This window comes from Laccaria bicolor, genomic scaffold, assembly GCF_000143565.1.
Source record: "Laccaria bicolor S238N-H82 LACBIscaffold_18 genomic scaffold, whole genome shotgun sequence".
Classification (NCBI taxonomy): domain Eukaryota; kingdom Fungi; phylum Basidiomycota; class Agaricomycetes; order Agaricales; family Hydnangiaceae; genus Laccaria; species Laccaria bicolor.
The window spans coordinates 663,051-675,186 of NW_001889889.1; the positions used below are offsets into that span (position 1 = coordinate 663,051).

General features: G+C 49.5%; 5 protein-coding genes across 5 annotated transcripts; 4 read left to right on the top strand and 1 right to left on the bottom strand.

Moving 5' to 3' along the window:
- Positions 1-356: 356 nt before the first annotated feature.
- LACBIDRAFT_328835 (uncharacterized protein) lies at positions 357-2,661 on the top strand (the record flags this gene model as incomplete). Its single annotated transcript, XM_001882787.1, has 7 exons — positions 357-373; positions 471-738; positions 1,181-1,261; positions 1,321-1,394; positions 1,616-1,784; positions 2,065-2,113; positions 2,177-2,661. The coding sequence occupies 7 exons, from the start codon at positions 357-359 to the stop codon at positions 2,659-2,661; spliced, it is 1,143 nt and encodes a 380-aa protein (XP_001882822.1).
- On the top strand, positions 2,651-3,578 carry LACBIDRAFT_300145 (uncharacterized protein; the record flags this gene model as incomplete). Its single annotated transcript, XM_001882788.1, has 5 exons — positions 2,651-2,672; positions 2,743-2,918; positions 2,999-3,219; positions 3,274-3,468; positions 3,530-3,578. 5 exons carry the CDS (start codon positions 2,651-2,653, stop codon positions 3,576-3,578), a joined length of 663 nt encoding a protein of 220 aa, XP_001882823.1.
- Positions 3,579-6,244: 2,666 nt separating this feature from the next.
- Positions 6,245-6,579, bottom strand: LACBIDRAFT_300146 (uncharacterized protein; the record flags this gene model as incomplete). The annotated part of the gene is made up of 2 exons (XM_001882919.1): positions 6,245-6,526; positions 6,577-6,579. The coding sequence occupies 2 exons, from the start codon at positions 6,577-6,579 to the stop codon at positions 6,245-6,247; spliced, it is 285 nt and encodes a 94-aa protein (XP_001882954.1).
- Positions 6,580-7,138: 559 nt separating this feature from the next.
- On the top strand, positions 7,139-8,780 carry LACBIDRAFT_300147 (uncharacterized protein; the record flags this gene model as incomplete). The annotated part of the gene is made up of 2 exons (XM_001882789.1): positions 7,139-8,201; positions 8,260-8,780. 2 exons carry the CDS (start codon positions 7,139-7,141, stop codon positions 8,778-8,780), a joined length of 1,584 nt encoding a protein of 527 aa, XP_001882824.1.
- Positions 8,781-9,202: 422 nt separating this feature from the next.
- Positions 9,203-11,624, top strand: LACBIDRAFT_300148 (uncharacterized protein; the record flags this gene model as incomplete). Its single annotated transcript, XM_001882790.1, has 2 exons — positions 9,203-11,111; positions 11,164-11,624. 2 exons carry the CDS (start codon positions 9,203-9,205, stop codon positions 11,622-11,624), a joined length of 2,370 nt encoding a protein of 789 aa, XP_001882825.1.
- Positions 11,625-12,136: the final 512 nt, after the last annotated feature.

Consider the following 12,136-nt stretch of genomic DNA (forward strand, 5'->3'; position numbering starts at 1 on the left):
TTTTTTCCTTTCTTTTTTCCCGATTGTCCTTCTCCTCCAGTAACTTGTACTGGTCCTTTGCGTGATGCCTGGTGTGACCTACGCGCGACGCCTTTGAGGGTCTTCAAGTGACAAAATCGTGACGAAAGGTGACGGGAGAATGTGGAGGAGTTGTCACAGCTTTTTGCAAGCAGAACACATTCAACAAAGGTACCCCCGTGGGAAAGATGCACTGCCCTTTGAACGTTGTGCCGCAGCAGCATACGCGTACGCTTTACCTCGGTTAGGGACACCTTCTGGAGAGGACTGCGTGCATTTGGCATCCTGTCGGTGTGAGCTGCTTTTCGAATCCACTTTTTTCTTTTTGACAGCGTCAAATGGTCACACGATCAGTGTATGTAACAGATGTTTTGATAAGTCGTCAAGCTGACAGTTTATCAGTTGTGAACGCCTTCAAACTCGATACCACTGTCTTGCTCTTTATCTTGTAGCGGCCAGACGTTTTCTGGTGGTCTACCTCATCCAACCCTTGAAGGCTCAGAAATAAACAAGAACAAACAAACTCTCCTGAGTCCCCGCAAGGCGACAAAGATAGCTACGAATTCGCAGGGCACACGACAGAAATCTCTTTTTGACAGGGATAACAGTTGGATTACTTGTCTCTCTTGGTTTCTTGAACCAGAATGGATTCCGAAGCTTGGGTATACCAAGATCTTCCCTTCGTTGGGCCACCATGAGGTGTTCGAAGTTCACAACGAAGTAAGCATGCTCCTCCTTATTCAAACAAGGGCTCGAGTGTTAATTACTACTCAATAGCCGGAATACCAAAACCTATTCGCGAGATGCGACCATGCCAAGCTCCCACACATCGCGGGCAACTTCATCGCGCATGTCATTACCCGCGCAGAGAGAGCACGTCGGAAACAATTTGGGGACGTTAAGTGCCTTGATAGGTTCATGCAGATGCCTTTTGATGTTATAATTGAGGCGCGTATCCATTTTTCTTGTCTTCCCTTCCTTCCCCTGCCCCCTTGAAAAGAAAGAAAGAGAATATAGACTCGGAGGTCACTCACCCCAGATCCTAGCCTGCTTCCATCCAATGGATCTATACTACCTCGGTCAGACGACAACATATTTCAGAAGTCTCTTGATATCCTCGCAAAACGCGCTCTCTCTAGATCTATGGAAGTCTTCCTTTCAGATTTTAGATGTTCCAATCAACCCTGGGGACATGACACCTGTGACATGGGCTTCTTTACTTTTTGGGAGGGACCTATATTATGTGTGTCTCACCCTCCGCTTTTGGCGTACCGTTAATAGATTGTTTATCTTTTGATGTAGTATTGCAACAACAAAGGCGCGTCCATCGACTTCGTACGCCGGCGCCGTCTATGTAACCCATGTATCGCAGTACAGTTCGTATCCACTTCCCTTATTCTTCCATACCTACGAAGTTTACCCTCTAGTTTACCGCAGCTACACACCCCTTTACGGCGCACACCAACTTTCCAACCTTCCTAATCCCACAGAACACTTCGTTTAGCAGTTAATGGCGCCGTTTTACCGTCCTGGTATTCACGTCTTTCCCTTCTCCTTTATTTTTTATATTTAAATTTACACTGTGTGGCATGTGTAGACGGGAAAGACTGCCACGCAACCTATACGGCTCCCATGCAGGCCGATACCCCCTTGCTGAGTTACATGCCACTGCCAAGATGATTGAGGATATGCAGAGGACGGGGTCGATGGAGGAGTTTGAGGAGATGAAGAGGAGGAGTTTGGAGGATGTTGAGCAGCTTTTGGGTGTGAGTCTCATGCCATGCTTCTTCCTTTTTTTTTCTTTCTGAAAACAAAAAAACAGTCCGCGAAAACATGCGACGAATGGGCAAGGGGATTTTATGAAAAGGCCCGGGCTCATTGGATTGGGCGGTCGGATATCATCTGTGACCGATATACCGATTCTCTTACACGAAAAAAAAAATAGAAGCTGATGTAGGGTTTGAAAAACAGACTTCAAAAAAAGCTTCATAACCTAGGATACACCCAAACCGACATCAACGCCGCTTTCCCCTCGCTCTTATCTAGATTTTCCAAGACGGGGGAGTTGTCCAGACTCAAGTACTCACGTGTCGTGGTGAGCCTCTCCCTTTTAGCATCTACACAAATAAATATTACCTACTCATTCATTCGTCATAAGACTGGGGCGAAATCAAACCAGACGTCCTCACCATCCTCACAACCTGCAAAACCAAGCGCCTCGCAAAGGAACGCGAGCGCTTAATAAAGCAACGCCGATACACCCTCGACAAAGCTTACAAATCCCACCAATCTACACTCCCACCTTCAACCTGGGTGGACCTCCCGCCCACTTGGGCTTTAGAAGAGTTTCAGCCAATTTCGGAGATACTTATGGACCCGATCCGTCCGACGGATCGGGTGTTGGAGAAGAGTGATTTTATGGAGGCGTTGAAGGCTTCGGTGGATGAGGTTAAGGAGGTTTGGAGGAGGTATCAGAAGGATCAGATGAGTAGGCGGTTACCTTACCCGACTACGAGTCAGGTGGATTCGGACTCGGACACCCCACCCCCAGCCCAAGTCGACCTTGCCACGTCCGTATTTTATTGTCCAGGCTGCGGTACAAATACGCCTCAGGCACCTTCCTCATCAACCCATGCTACATAGGCTGGGAACAAGTTCGTATCCATCTAACGTGCGACAAGTTGTTTCCTGCTCATGGGTATCGACAACTCGTGTTTGGTAAAGTTGGACAGCGAGTTGCTAGGACGTTAATTAAATCGGTGGGTCTTGATCCTGAGAGAGCGACGGCGAGGGGGGTGGAGGCGTTGGATCGACGGTTTATTTGTGGTGGGTGTTTGGAAGGGGTGGACGGCGATCAGGGTGTGGATGAAGGTCAGTGGGTGTTGACGTGGACTGAATGTGTAAGTGAATAATAACTTTGGCTCCCTTTTTTTTTTTTTTCTCTTCTTCTTTTTGTGGAAATTCTAATCATGCCACGCAGATTCCACACCAAGTGGAAATGTACCACAGACGAGGCCTACACAATTGGGATCAACACTCCGAGTCGTGGATCCTTCTCTCCCCAGAAGCAGAGGCCTACGTTCGGAGTCGGGAACTTCCCCATCCATCAAGTTCAGATAAAGTATGGAGTTGTATGCATTGTGGAGTGCATTGTCATAATTTTGTGAAAAGGAATACGGCGGTGCAGCATGTCAAGAAAGTGTGCGTTTTCAATTTTTTTCTTCGAAAAAAAAACCCAACCCTACCCTTTACTAGGCATTCCGTATCAAGCCCAAGAGAAGGCACAGACATCTTCGCATACCCCGGACCAAATGTCGACAGGAGCCCACGTCAACCGGTTCATATACCATCTGAGAATCTGGGCGTTGTGTTTCAGTGCTTAAAGTGCCGGAAGGATAAATGTAAATTGTGGGCGAAAAAGGAGGCGCTCGTGCGTCATTTGAGTGATAAGTACGTATGGAATTTTTGGGCTTTGTGATTGGGAAGTTGAGGCTAACATAAAAAATTGAAGGTATTTGATTGGGGAGGCTGCACAAATTGAAGGAGGGCGTTTGCGATGAGAGCGGATGGACTTTGTTAGTTTGTGACCCAGAAGGACTCCCTCCATTGGATATCCAGAGTAAGCTGAACTTGAACTTGAGGGTCGGGCGGCAATGAGTCAAATACTAAGCTACGGAGGCCATTTGGTCTAGTAGCTACTTTGATATTTTTCCAATTAACAATTGGAGAAGGGGAGAATACTGGTTGTAAGAATGCTCCAAGCAGGATGAGCGCGAGGACCGAGCACAAGGCGACCGACTTGCACATTTCGGGACGTGCTGACGGATGTGGCCCGCTCCATGGCGTAGTTTAAGTTGTATCGTGAGAGTGAGCACTTTGCAAGTTGCAGGCATAATATTCTTCGTTGGTTCCGCCATTCAGATAAAAGTGTTAAGGACGAACTTGGGACAATTTACAAACCAAGTACCAACATTTCGGATTGCTTCAATTTGCTTGTGATTCTGATTCCTGAACAAGTGTCAGGTCGTGCCGGAATACAATGTGAGGATAGGCAGTCTTCCTGATTCCAGGCAGCCGTATGCTGGTTATGTATGGGAGTGGTGGTCAAGTGGTGAGGAAGATCACAGTGATCGGAGTTGCAACTTGTTGCAAACACAACTTCAAAACACACTCAACCAACACTCAACGCCTTCCTGATTTGTCTTCAAGTTAATTTTCCGGCCACCTAGACTCGCGAAGAGTTTGATATCAAGACTGGAACATTTTAGTTGTTGGGAAAGGTCAACGCTCTCTTCCGACAGATCCCAAGCGCGACTTCGGACGCACTGAACATTCAAGATCCAAAAATCGAGCTTCCTCCATCTTTTTCTTTGTGATCTGGAATACAATAATAGGTATGCTTCCATACCATACTGTGAATTATGCTGGACTTACCGAGAGATAGAGATCTAAACTGGGAAATTTAGATGGAGGGGAATGGTCAAAGGCGACTCCTTCCGACTCGGATTCAAAGAACGACCTCGGACACGCTTAAAATTCAAGATCTAACAAGGGGCTTCCTCAGGCTCTTCCTTTGTGACCTGCGCTACAACATTAGCTGTACTATTCCGTGAATTGTGCCCGACTCGGAAAATTATGAAGAGATAAACCACTGCTGGGATCATCGGCGCCGGACGTGAACTACTCATATAGCAGCGGAGGCGGACAGCTCTTAGCAGCAGCGGACGACTCATACCAGCAACGACGACTCATACCAGCAACGACGGTACAGACACAAGCGGCAGGCGCACTCACCTTACAAACTCATGCAGGACTACCGTTCCATACGAGGGCTTTTGGTCAGCCCAAATATCCAGCATCCCAACACTCACCACCACCTTCTTTCAACGAGCTACTTATTCCTTCTGATGCGGTTTCAAAGTTGAACTGGCACTAGGACTCGCGAGGAGGGCCAAAATTAGTTTCCGACGAATGCCAGGCCTAGAAAAAGATAATCATCAAAGTCTATCGAAAATATCTTTACCTTCTGTGTGGGTCGGGCGGACTCCAGAGTCCCTATTCCGGTGGATGATATTGGTCCGGATATCGTATTTTGAGGCCGGTTTGAACTGGTGTCATGAATGCGTTCTCCGCGCGGAGGCGGTTCAACAGGACGTAAATCAGAAGAGGCTACTATTAGCGAGGTCAGAGCGTGACTTACACACTTCGCAGTCACGAACACAACGACTCAGGTGCTCAACATTTCTCACTACCGTGTCGTGCATCAATATTGAACTTGGCCCGACATTTGTGATGGTGTCGATTCTGGGAAGGAACGTGAGGGTCAGGACGATCGTTCAACGAATATCAGGGACAACGCGCGAGAATCTGCCTTCGTCTCTGTGCTGGTGAGAGCGGGCTGTCTGCTTATCGATCGTTATACAAACCTACCCGAGCGCCACCTCGGCCACGCTCAATCCGACCAGTGACAGAGGAAAAGAGTTGGGAAGACTTGGACCGATCGTTCAGTGAATTCGGGGGACAACGCGCGAGAATCTGACTGAAACGGCTTCGTTTCTGCACATGCGAGAGCCGGGCTTTCTACCTCTGCCTCAAAAATCCCACCATCCACAGAAAGAGGAGGTGGGAGGTTGGTGGGAGGATTCTGCCGAGAGCCGGGATATGTTTCCGGGAGAGCGTGGCAGGAACTGGATGGAACTGTAACACCAATGTGTCTGCATAATGTTGGTCCACCGTAGCGGGAAGATTTAACTTTTAGAAGACACGCTTAGACCCTGTCCCAGGTCAGTCAGCAAGATCCGCATCCTGATCCAGATGGCAAGAAACTATGTCATTATCTACGCGATTAGTGGCAAACAATGCAGTTTTTTTTTCTGCTGCGGTGATCAAAGATTGCAAAATATAATCGAACTCTAATGTGATTCGAATATGATGAGAGTGGGATTCGAACCCACGTCGAACCGCCTAGGGGTGGATCACATCATCCATCAATCCTACTTATGGAAACCCTCATCCTATAAGTAAGTACCCAGGAAATCCTGTCCTTACCATCCATAAACCAAGCCACCACTCCCCTACCAAAACCTAAGCCGCCTAACCTCCTCACCCCCCACAAAACATCCTCATCCCAATGCGTAATCAGAGCCACTGCCTGTCCCTCCCCAACACTACCGCCCTTAGTCAAGTATCAATCATGCCCTCGTCCATGCCGCTCCATACTTCATCATCAAGGAGAAGCAAGGGAGGCAGAGAGACGAGCTCGTGCATGAGGAGGACGATACGCTGTTCCCCAGGGGAGGGGGACGCGAAGCGGCGGGATGCAAATTCCTTTCCCGTCTCTGGAGTTACTGTTGTTCCTGGTATCGATCAAACGCTTGGTCCAAGGGCCAGATGCATAGAACCTCTCAGCACCGAGAGATTCTCCACTCTTCAAATTTCCTTCCTCTTTTCCTTCTCCGCTCAATCGGTTCACGACCGATATTGCAAGTAAAATTGACAAAGGCCACTCCTTAGTACGAAATCCCCAACAAAAGGAAAAAGAAAGTGGCAGAAACTCACCATTTGACCCTTGCAAGTGCTGCCTCTCGCCTTCACAGATTTGCCTCGTTATACCTTTCAATATCTATCATCGCATCGCATCATCAGTCCACCTTTCAGCTCGAGGAAAGAATGACAACGACTTACCTTGTTGCGCCCAGAATTTCGAGCACCAGCCCTGGTTCGAGGATACTAAATCCCGGTGTTGAGATTTTGGTAGTTCTGCGGTCAGTATTGAAAGAGGCTGAATTGCCTGTGTGATACCCCGCTGTATGTGGTGCCCACATACTGGTACAAGGCGAGCGAGTGGTCATGGGGCCCAGCGAGATTTGTTCGGTCCGCAGGTTGCTCACGTTCATCTCATTCTCAACTCACTCTTTATAGGTCTGTCTCACGTTCTAGCCTATCTATCTTATCTATCTATCTAGCCGTGTTAATGTGATACCGAAAGTGGAAACCGCCAATGAATCTTAGATCACAGCACGAGGCAGACACATTGAGGAAACTTGAAGCCGGAGTGTGCATGTAGAAGTGCACAGTCGAAATAATCGATGAGCGCTCACTACCATCGCTACCACCAACTATGTTCTCCTGGCTTGGTTTCGCGAGCAAAACACCACGGAAAGCCGCAGAACGAAAAGACTCTCAAAGCGTCCATTCAGCAGCAACTGCTGGACAACCCACACCAACAGACGATCATATTGAACATCACCAAAGTGTCCCACACCACCGAGATAACGAGCATGGTTTGCTGGAGCAATCCTCTAGAACTATAGAGCCTGCTAAATTACTGCAGGCTCGCAAAGAACCGAAGAGAGGGAGGTCTCGAGACTCGCACGATGACAAACGGGGTGGCGACGTGCAAGAATCACTTTCTCGGCGCGAAACTAGAGACGGGAGTCGAAAGTTGAAGGAGGCTCGGAAATACGGGAAGGAGGACGTCAGAGCTTTGATGAAGGACAAGGAGGAGTTGAAGTTGCAACTGAATGAGACGATCAGTCGTCTCAATCACGCCGAGGACACTGGTCATCGTACGAAGCAAAAACTTCGAAAAGCGGAGGAGGAGCTTCAACAACTTGCCAAGCGAGATGCCGAAACCACAAACCGCCTCCGCACACAGTTGGAATCCCAACACCGCCATGGCCAATCGTTGGAGGCTAAAATACGCCAACAAACGGCCGATATCAGCGCTCTTAGAGAGCAATTACGCCGAGCAGAGGCGAAGAATTCCCAGACCAACCAGTTGTTGGATGTGAGGAGCGCGGAGCTGAAGGGCGCCCAAGTCTTTTTGACAAAGGCAGACTCGTTCGCAGGAGCGGATTTGGTCAAAATGGCGCAATCATTGAACTCCGAGATATTCCAGGGTGCGGCGTTCATGTCAGAAGGGTTAGAATTCGACGAGCTGGCAGGGAGGAATGCGAGATTGGATACACAAGCAATGGAACGTGCCAAAATCCTCGTGGGCTCGGTGATGTTCTCCCAGCTTCTCGCAAGGCTGCCAACAGTCGATCCCCTTCCTTTACAACTTGCGTTGCAGTCAATCATGATCCTACGCTGTGTACAAATCATACAGTCGTTGTGTCCCATGGAGTACAGAGACCATAACGATTTCCTTAAGAAAATATACGCAGGGATCCAAGCATCGGGTAAGCATAGTACTATCCATCCACACGGCAGCGAATTCGAGGCTGAGAGCCCTTCCAGAGGAACAGGCTGTTGCAGGCCGATGGCGTGCACTGACACAAGCACAGCTAAGACCTTCTCGATCATATGGCCCACACATCGCGGAAGATCTTGTTACCATCCTGAAAGTCTGTGGGTTGTCGACGAGCAGCTCCAAATATCAAATCATCATCCAGGACATTAAACACCGCATGTCAACCCTTGAGAAAGCAGCTTTACAACTCAAGGTGGCTCTCAAAGAAGGGGTCACTTCTGTCGATATTGAGGCGTTTTATATCTCGACCAGGGCTCAATTCGACCCAACAAACATGGATGATGCGTACGGAGACAGCAGAAAGGAAGCCCGAAACCGGCGCGGGGACGGAGAGCGCATCATGTGCACAACGGACATGGGATTGCGCAGGGTTCTGACGAAGCGTTCCGCTGATGGGCAAGCTCAATCATACTATGACGTTATCCTCAAGCCCAAGGTTGTTTTAGCCTCGTCCTTAACGGACGAGGCGGAGGCTCAAACGGCCTTAGGGGAGCAATCTAGCAGGTAAATAGCTGAGAGGAGGCCTGGATGTGGTTGTGAGGACGTACATTCATGAATCATGATCAGTTTTGAATATCTTTACGTAGTAGGTCCTGGAATGCTATGCTAACAGGACTCTTGAATGCATCATGTCCGAAAAAAACCTAGATGGGGTCGATGATGACGCGATGACGCATCAATTGAAACGATCCGTTTGTTTGCTTTCGTTGTGCGGATATGAAACATTCGCGGCATCGCAGCATGAACATGAGGCGGAGGGGGATCAAGACATGAAGACGCTGCATGTACCTTCGGTTTGGTGGTCGGGACCAACGTGAATAAGGGACCTCAACGTGGGCATGAGGAATAGGTTCGATATAACAACTAAGGCAGACGCGTTAAGCAATCATCAATACCATCTTCATGGCATCTCCATTCTCAATGCTAAGCATGCTGAGCAAGGCTCGGCGTGCAGCCGGCAAACGAATTTCATCCCCAGATGACAACAATTCTGATTCTCGAAGTATCGCGAGCGTATCCAAGGAGGACAAGAAGGCGAAGAAGCAAAGCTCCAAAATCCTGCGCGCTTTGGAAAAGTCGAAGGAAGGGGGAAGGGACTCTCTCTTCCCAACCACGTCTTCTGAATTGACGTCCGTCGTCCCCGCCGCCACTGCGACACCACAGCCAATTTCCGTCAATCCTTCTAGGACAGCGAGTGTCGGAACGGATGAGCTGGGATTCTCTGTTATCCCACAGCAAACTACCACCACCATCATCCCACCCACGCCGACTTCCGTTGAGCCCTTCGACACCATTACACCAGCGGGGCCGAAGTCCGTCGAGGCTTCTAGAACAGCAAGAGTTGTAACAGAGGAGCTGGGCTTCTCCGTTGTTCCGCAGAAGACCCCCAGCACAACTATTCCTTCTATGTCACCTGCCAGAACTGCGAGTGTCGGGACAGAAGAGCTGGGCTTCTCTGTCGTCCCACAGCAGACCACCACCACACCCCCCACCGAGCCCTCCAGGCCGTCCAGCGTCAAAACAGGCGAGTTGGACTTTTCGAGCGCAAAGGCACAAGACCAGGAATGGACTACCGTCAGTGGTGATGTCGAGCCCTTAAACGCCTCTCAACCTCTCCACCAGACATTGGGTGAGGCAAGGGCGGAAGCGGTTTGGGAGAAGGAGATTCAGGATCTTACGTGCGAGAGGGACGATCTTGAAACACGCTTGAAGGCCGCAGAAGAAGCTGCAGCGAAGTCGCAGGCCGAGAGCGAAGGACGGATTCAACAGCTGCTTAAGGGCAATGCAGAGTTGAACGAAGGAAATGCCTCATTACTAAAGGAGGCTGATCGACTCCTTGACGAGTCGAAGGAAGCTCGGGACCGAGCTCGTGTTCTCGAGGAGGATAAGGCGGCGTTGGTGGCTGAGCGACGTTCTCTGACGGCAAGCCATGATTTTCTCACGCAGGAGAAGGCGAAGCAGGACGAGGAGCTTCGGCTGGTCCATGAAGACAAGGAGGACCTCGCAGCTGAGCTGCAAGCTCTGCGAGCAGAGAGCGACGAGTTGAGGGACGAGGTGGAAGCTGAGAAACAAACAAGAGCTGCTCTGGAGGAGGAAAAGGCTGGTCTGATGACAGAACTACGGGAGCTCCAAGCTGAGATCGATACTAAGGATGAGGAGTTAGAGGTAAAGTCCACGAGAGTGAGTGACCTCGAGGGGGAGTCCACAGATATGAAGGCGCAATTGGCACAACTACGCGAAGACCTCCTTCACACGAGTAGGAGACATGTAGAGGCGCGGAATAGCGAGGCAGAGAAGACAGCAGAGCTGACTAACCAAATGCGACGACTGCATGATAGATTCGGGTCGACAGAGCGACAAAATCGGATGTTGAAAGACCAGCTCCACTCGCACCTGGACGAGCTGCAGAGTCGTCGAACTGACGATAGACAGCGATCCTCCGTCGCTGTAAACTCCACCACCCGTCTAAAACACATGAGCGTCATCAGAGATGACGCGGTTCGCATCGTTGCTTTGCTCAATTCGGAGATATTCCAAGCGGCTGCTTCTTTATCTGACAAGAATTTTGGTGATAGGTCTGCCACAATCGAGGGACACAACCTGGAAACAGAGGCTCTCCAAGTAAAGGTGAAGGAGTATCTAGGAGATGAACTGGTAACGGTGCTTGAATCGGTGTCGTTGCACAGGGATGGACAAGGATTCGACCCGTGGTCGCTTCAGATCGCTTTCCAGGTGTGTTTGGCTTACTGCTGCAACCGCATCATCACGTCGTGGTATCCGTGCCATTGGGAGTATGACGCCTTCTTGGAGACGCTGTATTCAAAGATTCAAGGAGTCGGTAAGGATCCAACCCTCATTGTCAGCTGCGATGACTGACAGAAGTGATATAGAAGAACCAAAAGCCGCTGAGAGATGGTGTGCCATCACCCGCGCACGGCTAGGTCCGTCGGATAACAGAAAAGCCCAGATAGTAGATTTCATGTGCAGTTCTTTTCTCGACATCTTAACTCTGTCAGGTTGGTCGAAAGACTGCCCCTTAACGCGAAGTGTCATGGAGTCCTTCCAGGACAACCTTTCGATTGTCGCAACGCTAGCCATTCGTCTCCACGTCATGCTCGGGGAGGATAGATCGCCTGAGCGATTGGAGACATTCTTGATACCACCAGGAACCGACTTTGACGATGAGTTCATGAACGATGGTTACGCTGAGGAGAATGACTCGGATGATAGAGATAATGAAGTGGTCTGCACTTCCGACATCGGCTTGCGAAGAGTGACGAGAGACGGGCTAAAGGTGATCGTAAAGCCGAAGGTCATTGTACCTGCCGTTCTCGAGCAGATGAGGCTGTAGACGTTCAATGAAGAAATCTTTCGTGAAATAGAATTTAATTGCTTACATAATCAACGTGATAACGTCCAACTTGAAGGTTCGAAGTAATCTTCAAGTCTTAGGGAAGCGTGGAGGTATTGCATCTGGCTTTTCATTCAATATATATCATGGGACAATGCGAGTGGACTCACAGGGGCATTCATAGGGGGTATATAGCCAGAATGAAGTGACCAATCGACGTTTGAGTGGGTTGAGCAAGAAAACCGAACTCTGCACTTTAGGCTTCTACTACGGTGCCTCAGCCTGCCACATGAGCGAAAAACTGAAGGGGACGCAAAGGTCCCCTAATCAACCAGCCGAAATGGCCCAACCAGTGATAAGACGGTGCTTTCAGGGCCACACCGGTTTGAACTTGATGGTCTGGCTCCAAGGATCTATGCTGGAACAAGGGTCCGAAAACGCAGGATGATGAACTCCCTCAAATTTCAAAGGCGCCGTGAACGTTGTAGCCAATCGATGTTATTCCTTGAACG